Genomic DNA, 18,113 nt, shown 5'->3' on the forward strand with positions numbered 1-18,113 from the left:
TTTTGTTGGGAGCAGTGATGATTCTAGACTCTAACAGAATCAGAATTGATCTTAATCGAATGCACATTGTCATGTGCATTTAGGACACAGCAGTGTGTCACTGGAGGAGCTCTGCAGCTCAGCAGCAGCTTCATGGATGAGATGAAGACAATGTCCATCAGTGTTTTAGCTACTGTTGCCACAGTAACAGTTATTTAAAATAGTTTCTTGATTATTGTAATGAAATTACACGAAGAAGCATATTTTATATTATCATAATTTTTCGTGACCTTTCTAGAGGTACCTGGCAGACTGTACTCAGGGCATACAAACAGCGGCGCGTAATGCGTCAGTTTAAGGCGAACGTGATGACGTATGAACCTGGAAGCAGATGTTTTTTTTTGTCGAGTGTCGGCATCGCGGCTCAGCGTCCTTCGGAGAAAGTCTGTAATTTCTGTCCTGGTTCTGCTCTCTTCGTCGCTTAGTCCGGACCCAGGAAGCGGTTCCGCTGTGAGCTCAGACTCCATCATGCTCTCACCGAGGTTGGTGACGATTTAAAACTGGTTTTAACGCTTCCGCTGCGGATTTCTAACTACTTCACAGGGCTGACTGACTCTCTGACTGATTACAGCGTAATAAACTGGATGTAGCGGAGATTATTTATCTAATTTCTGGGTTTAATGATGACATATTTCTGTAAAGAAGAAGTCAGTGAAATCTGGGCGGAGGTGTTCATATAGAGGGTGTGTCTCGGTCTCTTCATACCGACACCAGAACCGAGACCAGCAGTTCAAACAAACCACAATACAGACAATTTATTCTGCTTCCAGAAACTTTCAACCCGTAAAATAACTTCTTTAGTCACATTTTTCTATTCACTCCCTGCGGGTATCTGCGGAGGATTACTTTTTTAAACTTCAGTGTAACAAATTTAACTCCATTAAATACAAAATGTAATTTTGAAATGGTAATAAAATGATTTAAGAGGGATAAATCTACCCAGAACAGCCTGTGTCTGTGAGTTACAGTTTATTTTTGTATTTCTCCTGTTTCTCCAGGTTGCTGTCTCTGAGGTCTGCTGCCTCCCTGACCTGCAGGTCGCTCTGCTCGGCTGCAGCGTCCAGACAAGGCCAGGCTCCAGACATGGCCGAGGGTGAGACTGCAAACTCAGATCCTTCTTAAAGATCAGATTTTCCAAAGAATTGGTGAAATTGTTGCTTTGTAAACTATAAACAGTAAAAGTTATCGCTGCTCTGCTGTTTTTATGCTTCAGAGTTGATTTTCAATTTATAAAATTGTTCATTTTGAGTTTCAATTTACATTTGTTGACCATCATTGATGGCAAACTATCAAAGTTTAACATAAATAAAATAATTTCAAAATAATTATGAGTGACTATTTCAATAAAACTGCACTTCTATTTATATGAAGTAAATAGTGAAAATCTATATACATTTTTAAATGCATGATATAATTAAGTGACTAATAAAATAAATGTTGAAATAATTTGGTTAAATTATATTTTATGAGAAATTTTCCCATTTCTGTATTTAAATAAAAGATTCCATATTTGCTTTTCTTCATAATTTATTTATCTTAAATGGATTCTATCATCTGATTGGTTAAGCTTCACTCAGACTCAACATTGACCAATCAGCTCCTCTTTAGAAGAATAAGCCCCGCCTACTGAATTTAATGTTACAGCCTGAATATAAATTAATTAATGATTTATTTGATGTATTAAATATTATTAATGGTTATAACAATATAGTGAACACCATTATTTTATTTTCAATTATATATTTAATAACATAGTTAAATAATGAGTAAATATTGAATTATTGTTTTTATGTTTCTAGTTTTGTTCTTCAGATCAAACATATTCTCTAAAACATTTCCCTCCATCCTCCTCAGATGAAGTAAAACTGAATTTTAGTTGATTTTAGTTTCTGCTCTCTAGATGTTTAATGAGTTTTTATCTTGTTTTGTTTTCTGCAGGAAATCCACTTTTACACGTTTCAAATGGTAAATTTAAACCAACTGTCTGAACCTCCTGAGTTTAATTCAGGTCATTTTCATTTTACTCTTAATTCCTCCTGCTTGATTTTTTATCTCCGTTTTTCTGAAACTCGTCTGATTTCAGGGCTGCTTTTTAACCACAGCGTCTCTTTTAATCCCTGTTTTTGCAGCGTTTGAACCTGTTTTTCTCCTTCCTGTCTGTAGTTTTTAGTGTTTTACTGTCTGGCTGGTTTAGTGGAGAATCTTCTGCGTCCTTCACTCCTCTTCATCATCGCTCTGGGAAACATAAATCTGACTGTTTTCTCTTGTTTCAGTGCGGAACAGGCTGAGGGAAATAGTTGGAGCTTCAACAAACTGGAGGTAAATAATTGAATTATTTTAAAGATTCAGTTTAACTGGTCGACTCTGAAATCTGGTTTTCTTTGAGCTAATTTTGATTTATTTTTCCCAAAAACACTTTAAGAACTAAAAGTTATGTGTTGCTGTTTGATGCTTTTATGGAAAATTTATCATATTATTTTTTATTAGACAGGAAACGATACTGAAGATGTAGAAAGAGTTTTAAATTATATTTTATTTACATAATTTCAATGTTTTTACTTTACTGTGTACTGATAAATTTGCCTGGAATCTTATTTTTTATAAACATTCATGTTTAATTTTGATAAAAAAATTTAATTTAAATCATAGTTTAATATGTAAATGTTATTTATCTCTTTATTTAATATTTTAAATGTAATTAAATATTATGTACTTTATATAAATAACCCAACAACATAAGAGCTAAAGAAGAAGAAATAACAATAATTAGAATAATTTTCATCATTTGTCAAATTAGTTAAATTATTTTTATTAAAACAATAATCACAGATAAACATAAACATTTCAAGTTACTCAAACTTTAATTACTGTTAATGATCTTCTTTCTTTATTGGCTGAAGCTACAATTTAGCTGCTTTTCATCCTTTTTTTTCGTTGCCATGGTTACCTTAACAAGTAGCTTACCACAATAAAAGCATGTAGTTTCAGTAAACGAAGGTCTCAGTTTGTCTTTTCATTTGGATTCCTTAAACTAAAGAATGAAATGTTGCTCCTCTGTCGTCATAGCGACCACCAGCAGGCCATGGCGGAGCGCGTGTCGCTGTCGTCCATGTTGGCCAGGTCTCAGAGCCAGCTGCCCGCCAGGCGGATGAAGGACAGCTTCCTGGAGGTTCACCTTCCTCTGGGGTCGGAGCCGGCGCTGCGGGAGAAATACCTGACCTTCCACAACACCGTCAGGTAACGCAGCGCCAGCCCCCACTTCCTGCTGTTCCTCCTCTGACCTCTGACCTCTGTGTCTCTGATCAGGTTTGGGAGGATCCTGGAGGACCTGGACAGCCTGGCAGGTAAAAATAAACAATAATAAAAATATTAAATATTTTTCTTTTAGTCAGAGACGATGAAACGTTTCCTCCTCCTCCTCAGTCCTCATTTCTTACTCTCACACCTACAACCCGGCCCTGAAGCGTTCGCCGCTCTCCATCGTCACGGCGCTGGTGGATAAGATCGGTACGAGTCGGCGGTACCGCCCGAGTCGCTGCAGGTTCTGTCGGGTCGGTTCTGACGTTTGGTTTTCATGTTGCAGACATGAGGCACCACGTCATCTACCCCGACTGCGACATCAAGTTCACGGGTCAGGTGACCTGGGTCGGGAGGTCGTCCATCGAGGCCAAGATGCACATGTCACAGGTCAACGACCCGGTTCTGGTCTGGTTCTGATCCGGTTCTCTGGGCTTCTTCTTTAAACTTTGACTGCTTTTCTGGGATCTGTCCTACAGCGGCATATTAGAGTCATGATAGAGGAAGGAAGGAGTAAGTTTGCACCAAAAAACCTCAGAAAATGTCTAGAAAAAAAGTGAAAAGTCAAAGAAAGAATCTGAAATATTGAGATTAATCTTAAAAATTTTTCAGGAAAATTGTGGAAAAGTTGAACATTTTCCAAAGTTTCTTTCTAGAATGTGTCCAAGATTAATCGCAAATTTTTAGATTTTTCTTTTTAGAATATTTGCAACTTTTTCAACTCAGAAATGTTCTTGTAGAAAAGTTCTGAGATCCGTGTCATAATTACAGATTTTTTTTCTTTTGTAAATCTTGACTTATCCAACTGAGTTTTTGGTGGAAATTTTCTCCTTTTTTATCTGTGGAGGTTCTAACAGGGTCTGGGAGAAACCAGAAGGAGAGAAATGAAGGTTTTATGGTTGTTTTGTTTCTCCTCCTGCAGTACCGGGACGGAGCGTACGCCCCGGTTCTGGACGCTACATTTGTCATGGTGGCCCGAGATCCGGGCAACAAGAGGTACCGACCCAACAGCTGCTCTCTCCTTCCAATAAACACATTAAACCTTTAAAAACTGTTAAAAATAAAATAAAGAGTCAAATTCTTACAACTTATAGCATAATTAGCATCATTACTTCGCTTGGCCTTTTCTTTCTTATATAATTTGATTCTCATCTCACTTCTCTCCTCCATCTGGGATTTCTCCCATTGAACTCAATTCCTCTGGTTCAATAAACAAACAGACGTATCAGAATGACGTCGATTCCTGGTGGATAATGCAGATCATCATGGCGTCATATAAACTCCTAAATATCTCAAATTAAAATTAAACATTAATCAAAAGATTTAAAGTTTTGTTGTGGCAAGTCTATTTATCTTGTACAATGTTTTTTACATCAGGAAATGTTTGAGTCACACTCAGACATTTTCATTGCGTTCTGTGACTTCTTCCAAATTTTCAAACCAATAAAAATCCATTTTTTTTCTCTTACAATGTTTCTGAAAATAATCTTAAAATTTCAGAGTTTTTTTTTCCAGTAAACAAAATTTTCTGCGTCTTAAAACAAAAGTATAAATCTTCCTCTAACCCAGCTGATTGGTTCTTCTGTTTCCTGTTTCCAGAGCAGCGTTTGTGAATCCGCTGGCGCCTGAAGGTCCAGAGGAAGAGAAACTCCTGCAGGAAGGAGAAGGTGTGAATCCTTCAGATGAACTCCTGACCTGCTGGACAAACTCTCATCCCGCTCTCTTCTTCTTCTTCTTCTTCTTCTTCTTCTTCTGACCAGCTAATAAATCCCGTCGCGTTGAGCTGAGCACTGCGTCGCTGCTGAAAGTCGCTCCCACAAACGAAGAGCAGAAAATCATCCACGATTTGTTCCTCAACACCCTTGATGCAAAGTACGACCAGAAGTTTTTCTCCTGACTTTATTTTGGACGTTTTGTGTTTATTTTATTTGCTCTTCATGCTGCTTTTTGTCCGGTTTCAGCACAGTCAGTTTCCGCAGCAGAGTTTTGCCTCCCAACTCCGTCTGGATGGAAGACGCTAAACTGAAAGGCCTGGAGATCTGCCACCCTCAGGTGAGACACAACACATGCACAATGGGTGGGAAAAAAGTGTCCATTTTGAGAGGTTTATTTTTTTTAAATATATTTTTTAATTTGAATTATGTCAGTAGATCTCAAAAAATCAGTTGAGGGGCCACAAATGGCCCCCGCTCCCCACTTTGTACACCCTTTGATAGAGAGAACAGAAATAATCCAGAGTTGAAGCATAAAGCGTTCAGTCTGGATTAGCTTGAGGTCTCTAACCTCCAGCTGTTTGTGTTTGGGTTCCGAGCAGCAGAGGAACATCTTCAACAGGATCTTCGGAGGTTTTCTCATGAGGAAAGCCTACGAGTTGGGCTGGGCCAACGCCTGCGCCTTCGGGTGAGAGATCCACTAAAATCAGAGCAGAGGAAGAGCCGGTTCAGACCTGACGCTGTGCTCTCTGTGCTGCAGAGGATGTCGGCCCAGACTGGTGGCCGTGGATGATATTCTGTTCCAGAAACCCGTCGAGATCGGATCGTTGCTGATGCTCTCATCGCAGGTCAGACACACGACGCCAAAGAGTTTTTACAGCTGAGGATCCAGATGGAATCCTGGGTTTCTACCTGTTAAAAACACAACGAGTTTAAATGAGATCCATTAATATTAACAACAAGAAAAGCATAAAAATAAGAATTTCGCATTTTCAGGTCAACATTGTAAAAACACAAAATATTACCAAATATATCTTTTGTTTAGTTTCTGACATAAATATCTTTGTTCACTTGAAATAAGATAAAACTAAGTTACAAGTGATCAAGATGTAGAAGCTTGTTTTAAGTCAATAATTCCTTAGTTAAGTTATTAGTTCAACTGGCAGATTATTTAATTTATAGCAAAACATTTTCCCATAATCCACCAGTGGAACTAAAACTTTTTCAACTATATTAAGAAACTTTTGACCTAAAGAAAATCTCCTGCATCTTGATGAAATGTTGTTGTAAGTTTTCAGCAGTAGAAACAAGATAAAACTGCTTTAAGATTTTGCAGTGCAGAACCTCCAACTGTCTTTCACCAAAAGCAACATAAAAACCTACTTTATGTTTTATAAACTCATGTTTATCTTTGTCGTTGTGGCCGTTGATTTGAGTTATAAAACTTGGGGGCTTGTCTGGGATTGAAGCACCTTACATGCCATCATGGTGAAGTATAATTTTACGTTTATTGCAAATTTTCCACAAAAATGGTAAAACCTGTTGGGTTTGTGTTGCTAACTCCCTCCTGCAGGTGGCAGTGTTTCCAACTTCTGCTTCATATCTGCCTCAGCCTGGATTGATGTGAAGTTAAAGTTTGTGACTGACATGATTAGCAACAGAAATTGAGCTATTTAAGTTCTTCAAAGAATAAAAATGTGTGTAAAAAATGTTTTTCCATTATTTTTCTTCTATTTAAAGATTTTGGAATAGATTGGAGGGAAAAATATTGGAAATATTTCCAAAGTAGCAACACTTAAATCGGTGATTTTATTGAAAAAAGTCACTAAATCAATCAGGAAATCTTTATAAATGAGTTGTAATTATTTTGTTTTTGTTCCTGTGTTTCAGGTCTGTTACACCCAGGGGAAGTACATCCAGGTCAGAGTTCACAGTGAGGTGTTTGACCCGCTGACCCGGCAGCACAGCACCACCAACATCTTCCACTACACCTTCGCTTCGGACCGCGACGTTCCCAGCGTCGTTCCCCAGACGTACGGAGGTGAGCCGGTTCTGGTTCTGGTTCTGGTTCTGGTTCTGGTTCTGGTTCTGGTTCTGGTTCTACCGGCCGCTTCGCCGCGGATCTGACTGGAGTTTGTTTGTTTTCCAGAGTCGATGCTCTACCTGGACGGGAAACGACACTTTAACCAAACCCTGGAGTCCTGATGGGTCAGAACCGAGCCGCTGCAACAAACCACAGGAAGCTTTCATATCAAACAACAAATGAAATTAAAATACTTCACGCCAAAGTTTTACAAACGTTTACGCTTTTTGTTAGTATTCTTTTATTGTCTCACATAACTATCATGAATCGTCTACATGCTGTTACATTTATTATGCTAAACTGACACGTTTACGTACAAATCGCTTTGCTTTGTTTCTGCATGTGTTGGCACAAGATTTAATGCAAAGAATAAATTTATATTTAGCTCAATTACAGTCGTTCCTGTTTTTAATTTTATCTCCACTGTTTCTTTCCTTTAGATTTTTAAAACCACATTATTGGGACGTTTCTGAAAAATAAAAATTAAGCTATCATTTTGTTTTATTTTCCATTAATTTTTCCTTTAAATATTTTTACTTTTTATTGGTAGTTTATTAATTTTCTGCAGGCAGGTTGTTTTGTACGTTTTCATCAGCAAGATCAGGGATCTGCAGCTCTTTTGCTTCCTTATTATGGTAAATTATAAAATTTTGCAATTTTTTGTTTTTATGTCTTGTGTCCCCATTAAAAAACAAAACACTGCCCCTATTGACAAATGTGGCTTAAAGTTAAGATCAAGTAGTAGGGTCATTGTAGATAGAAAAAATAAAAGCAGTAAATTTCCGTTTAAAGAAAAGTCAGACATTTTTGTGATTAACCTCAGAAGTTTTCCATGAAAAAGATGAAAATTTTTGACCCACAAAAATTTTAAATTTAATAGAAAAAACTTAACATTTTTTAGATTTATTTCACAAACGTTCTAAAAAACATTTTATGAGCTCATAAAGTCAACAATTTTCGACTTTTGGAAATTTTCTAACTTTCAAAAGTCGAACATTTTTGACTTTTCAAGCTCAGAAAATGTCCATGTCTTTTTTTTCTAGAAATTTTCTAAAATTAATGAAAGAAATTTATTTTTTCTTTCTCAAATATACAACTTTTGAGCTCAAAAAGTTGCATTTTTTTTCTCTGAACGTTTCTAAGAAATGTATTCCTTTATTGTGTTTACAGTGGCCCAAATAAATCAGTCGTATGGAGCTGCCATTTTTTGGAACTCAAGAAAAACACAACCAAAGCTCGTTCTGGTCCATTCTACATTTATGTGTAGATTTAAGTCGTGGATGTAAAAAACATAAATTGTCTTCCCGCTTTATTTAGATCGGAACCGTTATTTAAAGGCTCATGTTTCCAGTCGGACGTTAAGAACGCGGACTTTAGCCGCTAGCAGCAGCAGTTAATCCTCTCTGCAGTCACCTCGTCCTTCACTAGGATGAAAACCATGTTAGCGATCATTTCTAACGCCCTGTGCCGGATCACAGGGAGGAGTGCGGTGAGTGGTTCGACTCTAGTTCGCAGGATCCGGACGGAACCGGTTCATGCTAACCGGTAGCTGACCTTGTTAGAAGTAGCTAATGTTTTCCTGTGGTTATGTGATGCTATTTCTGCTCGGATATTGCTTTCTGAACACGTGTTTTATGTCAGGGTAACTTGGTGGGTTTTTTGGTATGGTTTTTAGTTGTTTTATGTCTGTTATGTGAATACTTTCCTGTGTTTGTGGTGATTTACCTTCCTCTAAGCAGCTTGTCCTGATAAAGATGCTCTGATATAACCATCGGTGACGCGCTTGTTACTCAAAATGCAGCTAAAGTTTTAGAAGGTTGAAGCAATTTTCATCTCTGAATCATATAATCTTCTTTTAACAAAGGAAATCTACTTAAATGTTGAATGGAACTTCAGTTTATGATTGGAAACATTCAATTACTTGATTAAATTATGTTTTGACTCGGATGTAGCGCTGAATGCTGAACTGAATAATAAAGTTTCTTTATAAAAATTAGCTAACGTGTTTCATCCTGAGCTGCTTCATTATTGTGAACTTTTCCAGATGAGATCATTTATTAAACAGGACTCTTGTGTTTTAAGTTTTAAGTTTAGAAACTTAAATATGTCTGATTCACTAGTGACATGTTTAATATTCATCCAAATGGATACATTTGACCTTCTGAACCCTGTTTATGAAGCTGAGTATTTGGAAGTTACGAAGAAATCAGTGCATCTCTATCAGTAATGAACCTGAACGCAGCACGTAAAGGTTAATCTTATGGGGCGTTCAGGGACAGCAGGTTCCTATAGACTCTAGAAATGAACCCAAACATCAGTCGGGTTTAATTCTGATGCTAATTTTGACCTTTGAACCTTAAGACACAAACAAACAGAGTCTGACTGTAGGAACCTTGTTGTTGCTTTTTTCCCCAGTTTTCTCTCCTCCTCCTGCTCTGCCGCCTTCAGTCTTCACAAACTCAACAACCCCCCATTCATTTGTTGCTTCTCTCCCTCCTCTTCCTCCCCTTCCTCCCCCACTCCTGCACCTGAACCGTAGGGAGAGCAAACCGTGTCGGAGGTAAGCAGCTGCTGACGTTTGGTCCCACACTTCCTCCCCTCTGCAGTGACCAGGTTTATCTCCACTGTTTTTATTCCTCTAATTGCTAGATCTGCCTTCCTGTTCGCTGTGTTTACATTTAGTTTCCAGGATTTAACTCAACGGCTCTCTGAGTGACTGAAACTGACTTTAGTCATTCAGTTATAAAATAAATAAATCTAAAAATAGTTCTCATAACTTGTTTTTGTGCTAACTACTTAATAATTACTGATGTAATTTATTCAACAACAACCAGTTAGTTTCCAAAGAAGGTTGAAATTACTATAATGTAAAAATTATTTCACAGAAGTAATCGTAAAAATGTTTCCAATAATTTTTACTTGAAATAATTGCTCTATATGAATCTAAACTGGCATCTTATAAAGGTTAATATTTTTATTCTATCATGTCTGTTACTAGAGTTTAGAAAAGCTTTTCTTATACTGTTTTTTAAGATTTTGAAGTCTCTGATTTAAAAAAATTAAAGCTAAAACCTACAATCAATAAGAAAAATGCAACAAACTGAGCTAATAAAAAAAACCTCACAAAAACAAACATAAAACTCCACTAACTCGCTCCACAACATAAAAGTCCTCCAGGCCACTAGGGGGAGTTTAGAGTAGAATTGTCTACTTAAATATCCTGCTGTTCTATAAAATTGTAAAAGACATTAAGTCTTTACTGAGAGTTTAGTCCCAGATGATCGACGCCCTCTACTGGTCTGGAGGACTTCTGCTCTGATGGACCGAAGTTGCAGCGTTTTATATTTGCTGTTTTTGTATTTGCAGCATTTGTTTTAACCCGTCAGCCATCATTGTTTTAATGACAAACAGCCTAAAATATCAAATAAACCCTTCATTATATGATCACATAAAGCTGCACCACATATTGTCATTTAAATATTTACATTGGATATTTAGCCAAGCGGGCAGAAGAATATGCTAGACACAAATAAAATTACCCAGAATGCTGCAGGTTAGAGTGATGGATCAGAGAAAAGGAGATAATTATTGCAGTATTTTGTGAAATGATGTTTATATTTTTCATTGTTGAGATTAGTGGAGATTAGAGATTAAATTTCTGGATTTTAAATTAAGTTGTTGTTTGTGTTCCCAGCAGCAGTCTAGATTCTGTTTCTCAGTTTTAGCCTCTAGTTTCCTCACCTGTAGCCTCTAGCGCCCCCTGGCTGTGCTGAGCTCTGATTGGTTGGCTCCTTTGTTCCCCAGCTGCTGATTGGCCTGTCAGAATACGTCAATCTGACGTCTCCTCCAGCGGCGGCGCCCGTTCCCCCACAGGTCCGGCGGCTCCCACCCAAACCACCACCAGTACTACCAGCAGCAGCAGGCAGCGCCGCCCAGTTAGTGAGCAGCCGGACCGACCCGTAAGAACCTCCTGCAGCTCCTGTTCTGTCTGGCTGCTCACTAACTGGGCCGGGGAAATTAAGAAGAGTTTCTGCATGACTGGAAACATTCATTATTATTATTAACTCTGCTGGTTGGGGCGTGCTCCGGTGGCGTAGAGGTTAGCGCGCCCCACGTTTGGAGGCCTTCAGTCCTCAACGCGGCTGTCGCAGGTTCGATTCCCGGAACCGACGACATTTGCCGCATGTCTTCTCCCCTCTCCTTCCCCCTTTCCTGTCAGCCTGCTGTTGAATAAGGGACACTAGAGCCACAAAAAGACCCCTGGAGGGGAAAAAAAACAAAACCCTGCTGGTCTGAAATCACTAAATACTTTAAACGGGTTTTATTTTATCAGAAATTTAACTGTGAAACAAAATGGCTGCTTATTTGTTTTGAAATGAAGTGATTAATTCTATGAAAACTGCAAATTAATTTAAATGGAATCAAATGACATCTTAGGTTTTAAAATTGATCCAGATATCTGCTGGAATCGATCTGGTTCATTTCTTTTAGAGCAAATATCATAAATAAAACCTTCAGATGAGAAGAATGAAGGGGAAAGTCGATTAAAACCAATCAGTACCTGCTGGGGGCGCTAGAGACCACATTAATGTCACAACAGTCGCTGTGTTGAGGAAAAAGAATCAGTAAAGAGTTTAAGGTTTAATTATTTTAGATGTGAGGTAAAAATAGTAAAGATATTTTAAACCATTCAGGCCTTTTTATCAATCATTATTAGTTTTATTTAATATTTTTAGGAAACTGGAGAAAACAAATGGTCCGAGCCGACGTCCTGGTGGAACTTCACCACTGATGATATCTGGCTCTATAAACAAATCTGTGCCTAAATGTTCACTTTTTCTAAAAGTTTACTTGAATAAATAATCCATAAATTTTCTTCTCAGAAGTTTATTTCTAACAAACTGGACAGAAACTGAAGGCTGAGGATTTGTTGGTTCTCCTGCCCTGTTGCTGCCTTCAGGGTAATCGGTGTGTAGCTGCAGCCAAACCCAAACCTGGACCCGCCCCTCCCAGTCTGTCGTATCCCAGTACCCCCCACTGTGAAGAGGAAGGCAGCCTGGTGCTGCTCAGTGCGGTCGATCTGTTTGTAATCCTGCTTTCATCCCATGAGCTAATCGAGCGCTGATCTGTTTCAGGGCGCCAGAGTCGTTGCCTCCCGCTCCTTATCTGACTTCACTCCTCAGGCGACCTTTGACATCAAGGTGAGAAGGAGCCAATCCCCCTCTGACATGGGTCTCTTCTGTAATTTACTAAATTAAAGGAGGAAATGTTTCTGGGACAGATTGTGTTGTGAAAACGTCTCTCTGCTGTAGAAATGCGACGTGCACCGGCTGGAGGCGGGGCCTCCTGTGAAGGCGGAGCTAACGCGGGAGCAGGGCCTGCAGTATTACCGCACCATGCAGATGGTGCGGCGCATGGAGCTGAAAGCCGACCAGCTCTACAAGCAGAAGATCATCCGGGGTTTCTGCCACCTCTACGACGGACAGGTACATCAGACTCTGTTCCACTCCTCACCTGTGGGGGCGCTGCACCAAAATCCACTGAAGGAAATGACACTGAGCACAACTTCCTTCTTCACTAAATGGAAACAAAAATGGAGTGTCGTCAGATTTTAGCGACATTTTTTCATCTAACCATGAGCCATTTCTCCTGCCAGCGCTAGGCTAGTTTGTTTCGGTTGTATTTACCCAGAATGCCCTGCGCTGTAGTCCACTTCCTGGCGTTCACATACATTTGAACTGATCCAGAGTTCACTTCAACCGAACCCAGAGCGAGGTCTGTAGACGAACAGAGTTTGATTAGGATTCATTCGTCACCAAACGAACTGAACTTTGTAGACCAACAAACTGGAGTTGGATTAAACTGGATTAAACAGAACTGGTGTGAATGAAATAATCTGGTCTGACATCAGGAAAAACCTTTAAGGCTCTGAGAGGCGTTGAAAAACATTTTCTAACCTAAACGTAGTTCTCATGTGACATCACAGGTCCAGAAACTTTGTAGCTGACGGCCATCTTGGTAGGTGTCCTTAACTGTAATGACCGTTGCCATGACAACAATGGGCCACAAGCTTAAAACTAGTGAATAATTCAGGTTTTGTTTAAAAATTTACACGTTTCCTGTTGCATGACTAGGTTTAGCAGTGGCCTACTCAAAGTCCATGATGTGAGGGGATGTTTTGAAGCTCAGAGTGGTTCTGGTTGTTGGAGTAACGTCGTCTCTGCTCACAGGAAGCGTGTGCTGCCGGAATCGAAGCCGCCATCAACCTGTCAGATCACCTGATCACGGCCTACCGAGCCCACGGCTACACCTACACCCGCGGCGTCTCCGTCAGAGAGATCCTGGCCGAGCTCACAGGTGAGGCGGGCGAGGCGCCGACCGGGTCTGCCTGGTTCTGGTGACTGACGCCGTGTTCCGTCTGCTCCGCTCAGGTCGCAAAGGGGGCGTGGCCAAAGGGAAGGGCGGTTCCATGCACATGTACGCGCCTCACTTCTACGGCGGCAACGGGATCGTGGGCGCTCAGGTAGCTACAGGAAGTTAGCATGAGGCTCCTCCACCTGTCTGATGATGTCATCAGCTGATGATGTCACCTGTCCAGGTGCCGCTGGGCGCCGGCATCGCTCTGGCCTGCCAGTACCAAGGAAACAACCAGATCTGTGTGACGTTGTACGGCGACGGAGCCGCCAACCAGGTGAGGAAAAAACAACTTCCTGTTTTCTAAAGTCCAGTTCAGGTTGTGAAGGTTTTGTTAAATTTACTGTAAAAGTTTATAGAAGAAAAACGAGAATTTGATGCACAAACCTGAACTTAACGCAGATTTGATCTGGTTCATGTGAGGTCAGAAATATTCATACAGGAACAAATATTTACAACCATACATGATGGTAGAATTAAACCGTAATGTAAGAAAAACTATATAAATATAAGAAAAGTTATAAATATGATAAATGTCAGAGTAATGGGAGAAAAAGTGGTAATAATTATAATGTTATGATGTTTCTTGTCTTTTGTCGTAATTCAAGAAAAACGTTGTAATACCAGAAAAATCAGTAGTAAGATATTTAAGCCATATGAGAAAACAACTTTAATAATACAGAAGTGTATTAATTTGAAAAAAATATATAGTTTTAAAACTAGAAAAAGTTTTTTTTGTTTTTTTTGTTACGCTTTCTAATTGTTCTCATAATTATTTTTTTTCTTAGCCTGTCCTTAATACTCATCATAATTTTGTTCAGTTTAGAAATGTTAATTTTGATTTGAACATCCATTTAAAGATCCTCAGTGAAAAACATGTCAGAGTTCAGTTACTGGATTATTTTAGCAGCTGAGTGTTAATTTAACGTTTTGTGTGATGTCATCAGGGTCAGCTGTTTGAGGCCTTCAACATGGCCGCCCTCTGGAAGCTGCCGTGCGTTTTCATCTGTGAGAACAACAAGTACGGCATGGGGACGTCGGTGGAGCGGGCGTCGGCCAGCACCGACTACTACAAGCGGGGCGACTTCATCCCCGGACTAAGAGTGAGGCTCAGACCGGGGCGTTAGCCTGGAGTTAGCGCTGCATTAGCATGGTGTTAACCCTGCATTAACATGGTGTTAGCCTGGAGTTAGCGCTGCATTAGCATGGTGTTAACCCTGCATTAACATGGTGTTAGCATGGTGTTAGCGCTGCGTTAGCATGGCGGTCCCGGGCGGCAGCGCCGGCGTCGGGCCGTACGCCGCGGCCGCCGCCTCCGGACCCAGATTATATCAGGACTGGTCGCTGCGGCGCCGTCCTGGCAGCTGCAGGTGTGAGCATGCGTCCAGCTGTCTGCTGCTCATGTATGATGCTGCACACAGTCCGTCCTGGAAACGCTCGGGTTCGCTGTGATGGCGCGGAGTGGGATGCTGCTGCATTAGTGACGCCGTTTTCTCTCCAGGTGGACGGGATGGACGTGCTGTGTGTCAGAGAGGCGGCGAAGTTCGCTGCAGATCACTGCAGAGCCGGGAAGGTGAGTTAAACTCTTCTTCTGCTTCTTCTGTCCGGAGCGGTGAAGTCACTTCCTGTTTGTTTTCCAGGGGCCAATCATCATGGAGCTGCAGACCTACCGTTACCATGGACACAGCATGAGCGACCCGGGCGTCAGGTGAGTCCCAGATCCAGGAGAGTCTGCGTGTGCGTTTGATTTGTTCACCATGTGCCGCTGTGCAGCTACCGGACCCGGGAGGAGATCCAGGAGGTCCGCAGTAAGAGCGACCCGATCTCCCTGCTGAAGGAGCGACTGCTCAGCAACAACATGGCGTCCGTGGAGGAGCTGAAGGTAGGGAGGGTTGCCATGGAAACACAGTTACGACCTTTTCACTGCACAAGTTTCATTAACAGAAAAGTTGTAATATGAGAAGTTGTATTGATATATAAAAAAACTCTTATGATAAATCCTTATTTGAGAAATCTTTGTAATACCAGAAACATTTGTAATTTAAGTATCTTATTCAGATTTTTTTTTTTTCACAATCAAATAAAATTCAGATTTGTCCCACTTTATGTGGAGCAAAATCATTCATGTGTATCTAATCTGACTTTTACGTCATTGTGACACCAGAAGAGAGTCGCAGCACCAAAACCCTAGGTTTCATTAATAAACTTCCCTCATATTAAGATCTGATCATGATGCTGCTGTTGCTAAGCAACGTTATCCGTAGACGGCAGCAGCCATTTTTACTTTCATGAACATGGTTGTTCTGGACTTGTAGTGTTTTATGTCCGAAGGCAGACTGTCTCTACGGTGATTGCTGCTGACTTTCTTCCTTACCTTTGTGCTAAAACATCTGGAGGCTCCTGAACATCTGGATTTAGATGCTGATCAGTTAGTCGGTTATTTTAATCTTGTGAAGTCAGTCGGTCGATTGGTTCTGGTAAAGTTTCTTCTTTTCTGGTTCAGTTCTTTTGTAACTTTGCGTTTCTGTAAGTAGAAAACAGGAACCGGCTTCGTTTCGTTCCTCTTGAAATCCAGAAACCTCAACGGCTGGGAACGTTTTTATTTTGCTTTAGATGCTGCAACACGTTTCTAGTTTTACTGGGGAAAAATCCTCTGAAAATATGAAAAACCTGCAGGATCTGATGGAAATCTTCTCCTGTTTCAGGAAATCGACATCCAGATCCGTAAGGAGGTGGAGGAGGCGGCTCAGTTCGCGACCTCTGACCCCGAGCCACCACTGGAGGAACTCTGCAACCATATTTTCTCCAACAACCCGCCGCTGGAGGTCCGCGGGACGAACCCCTGGTCCAAACTGAAATCCATCAGCTAAAACGTCCCGACTGTGAATCAAACCTGCCAGTATTTATTTACCTGAAACTGTTTTTAATAGGAACCTAAATAATTTAATGAGCTGAGAGTCGGACCAGGCTGCTAGCGGCGCAGAAACACAAACGTTAGCTTTTCATCTGAACACGCCGTCCTGCAAACAAACGCACAACTACAAGGTTTTGTTTCTGTACCACCGACCCGAATCCAACATCCTGATGGAGTTTTAAAAAGTTATGAAACCTGAAGGAATTTTAGAGGCATCATTCTTGAGTCACGAGGTCTAGTCAAAGTAAGCAAAATCAGTTTAAAGGAGCTGAACACTACAAAAACAGAACACTAGTTTTCTGTCGAATATTCACTTTTCTGACGCTGTATTAGAGTAATTGTACAACAAAAGAAGGAAGTTTTTAGAAAAAACTGAATCTGTGATTAATCTCTTTCTTGCAAATTTCTGACATTAACCACAGAATTTTAGTTTTTCTCTGGAATTTAATCTCAGAAATGTCAGTTTCAAACTAAGAAATTTATGATTTAATTCTGAAATTAATCTCAAAATTTGAGTTTTTCCTCTGAAATTGACTCTTTTTTTTTTTTTTTTTTTTCTATTTACAGTTTGTCCTGTTTCCTCTATAGTAAGGTTAAAATCTGAATATATTTAATTTAAAACGTTTCTACTCTTAGATACACAGCGTCAGATATAATATCTGACGCTGTGTGTTTCTGTACGTTTAAAGCTTTACATTCTCTATGCATTCAGTTTATAAAAACATTTAAAATCTGTTTTCATGGACAAACTGTAAGAATTTGTAGTTTGAATTATCTGAGGTTCTTTGTGAATATTTATTTTCTGAACTTGTACAGAAAGTTTTATTTATGATGTTTTGAGAAATGTAACTGAGCCACAGAGTTATGAAATAAATTATGATGAAAGTGTTTTTGTTTCAGATTTTGTGTAGATCAAATAAATTTAGCTTTGAGCTTAATGATAGTTTTAGGTCTGGTTGTTCTGTCCTCCACCTGCAGGTGTCGCAGTAAGACTGATTAACGTCTAGTTTTTGATGGAATGAAAAGAACCAACAGATTTTTAAATTGAAGAGTAATGCTGACTCATGATTGTCTGACTGTAGTCATGAAGTGTCATTCAGTAAATAATACAAAGTTTAATCAAAGTTGCATTAAAAGTCTAGTAAAAGTGCAAACTTTGCATTATAGTGACATTTGCAGAATAAATTCTGGGATGAAGGCTGCAGTTTGAGTTTCAGCTCAGAAACATAAGAATGATGGAGAAACATGAAACCAAAATAGTTACCTGCTCACTTCTGTGACTCAGAATCATAATTAGTGAAGTGTAATGAAAAGACAAAAGAAAATGAAATCACAAACAAAACTCATCAGTTTTTCATCGGTGTGAATGCTGACTAAACAGATGAAACTCTGAGATTAATCCAGATGTTGGTCTGGAGCAGCTGGGTTCACAGAATAAATCGCCATGGCAACATACCTGTTTCCTCTTTTGTGAAACTGAATCGAGGTTTAATTAAACCAGACTATCTGGAAAATGATGGTTTAATCCCCTGGTTTTGTGAAAAAGTCCTGGATAATTATAAGCCTCCTCTCATTACTGTGACATAAAGTTACAATCAGAATTATAATAGTTTTAGACTTTTAAATTTGATATAGTTTTTTTCTTGTCTAATTC

General features: G+C 39.7%; 2 protein-coding genes across 7 annotated transcripts; both read left to right on the forward strand.

Annotated features, from left to right (window-relative positions):
• The first annotated feature begins 364 nt into the window (after nucleotides 1–364).
• On the forward strand, nucleotides 365–7,521 carry acot9.1 (acyl-CoA thioesterase 9, tandem duplicate 1). 2 transcript variants are annotated; one of them, XM_044105101.1, is made up of 16 exons: nucleotides 365–521; nucleotides 1,038–1,132; nucleotides 1,978–2,004; nucleotides 2,313–2,358; nucleotides 3,106–3,276; nucleotides 3,346–3,383; nucleotides 3,463–3,546; nucleotides 3,623–3,726; nucleotides 4,259–4,332; nucleotides 4,936–5,003; nucleotides 5,097–5,208; nucleotides 5,298–5,388; nucleotides 5,651–5,736; nucleotides 5,809–5,896; nucleotides 6,939–7,089; nucleotides 7,198–7,521. In XM_044105101.1, exons 1-16 carry the CDS (start codon nucleotides 508–510, stop codon nucleotides 7,251–7,253), a joined length of 1,305 nt encoding a protein of 434 aa, XP_043961036.1. In that variant the 5' UTR covers nucleotides 365–507; the 3' UTR covers nucleotides 7,254–7,521. The 2 variants fall into 2 exon arrangements, with proteins under 2 accessions (XP_043961036.1, XP_043961037.1); XM_044105102.1 differs by lacking the exon at nucleotides 1,978–2,004.
• Nucleotides 7,522–8,487: 966 nt separating this feature from the next.
• On the forward strand, nucleotides 8,488–17,347 carry LOC122824441 (pyruvate dehydrogenase E1 component subunit alpha, somatic form, mitochondrial-like). Of its 5 annotated transcripts, none has more exons than XM_044105138.1 (12): nucleotides 8,488–8,620; nucleotides 9,671–9,691; nucleotides 12,267–12,332; nucleotides 12,444–12,617; nucleotides 13,362–13,488; nucleotides 13,563–13,654; nucleotides 13,730–13,822; nucleotides 14,493–14,648; nucleotides 15,047–15,118; nucleotides 15,186–15,253; nucleotides 15,319–15,427; nucleotides 16,251–17,347. In XM_044105138.1, exons 1-12 carry the CDS (start codon nucleotides 8,561–8,563, stop codon nucleotides 16,413–16,415), a joined length of 1,203 nt encoding a protein of 400 aa, XP_043961073.1. In that variant the 5' UTR covers nucleotides 8,488–8,560; the 3' UTR covers nucleotides 16,416–17,347. The 5 variants fall into 5 exon arrangements, with proteins under 5 accessions (XP_043961073.1, XP_043961074.1, XP_043961075.1 ...); XM_044105140.1 differs by having other exon boundaries at nucleotides 8,497–8,620; nucleotides 9,547–9,691; XM_044105139.1 differs by lacking the exon at nucleotides 9,671–9,691.
• The last annotated feature ends 766 nt before the right edge of the window (nucleotides 17,348–18,113 follow it).

Source organism: Gambusia affinis, linkage group LG21, assembly GCF_019740435.1.
Source record: "Gambusia affinis linkage group LG21, SWU_Gaff_1.0, whole genome shotgun sequence".
Classification (NCBI taxonomy): domain Eukaryota; kingdom Metazoa; phylum Chordata; class Actinopteri; order Cyprinodontiformes; family Poeciliidae; genus Gambusia; species Gambusia affinis.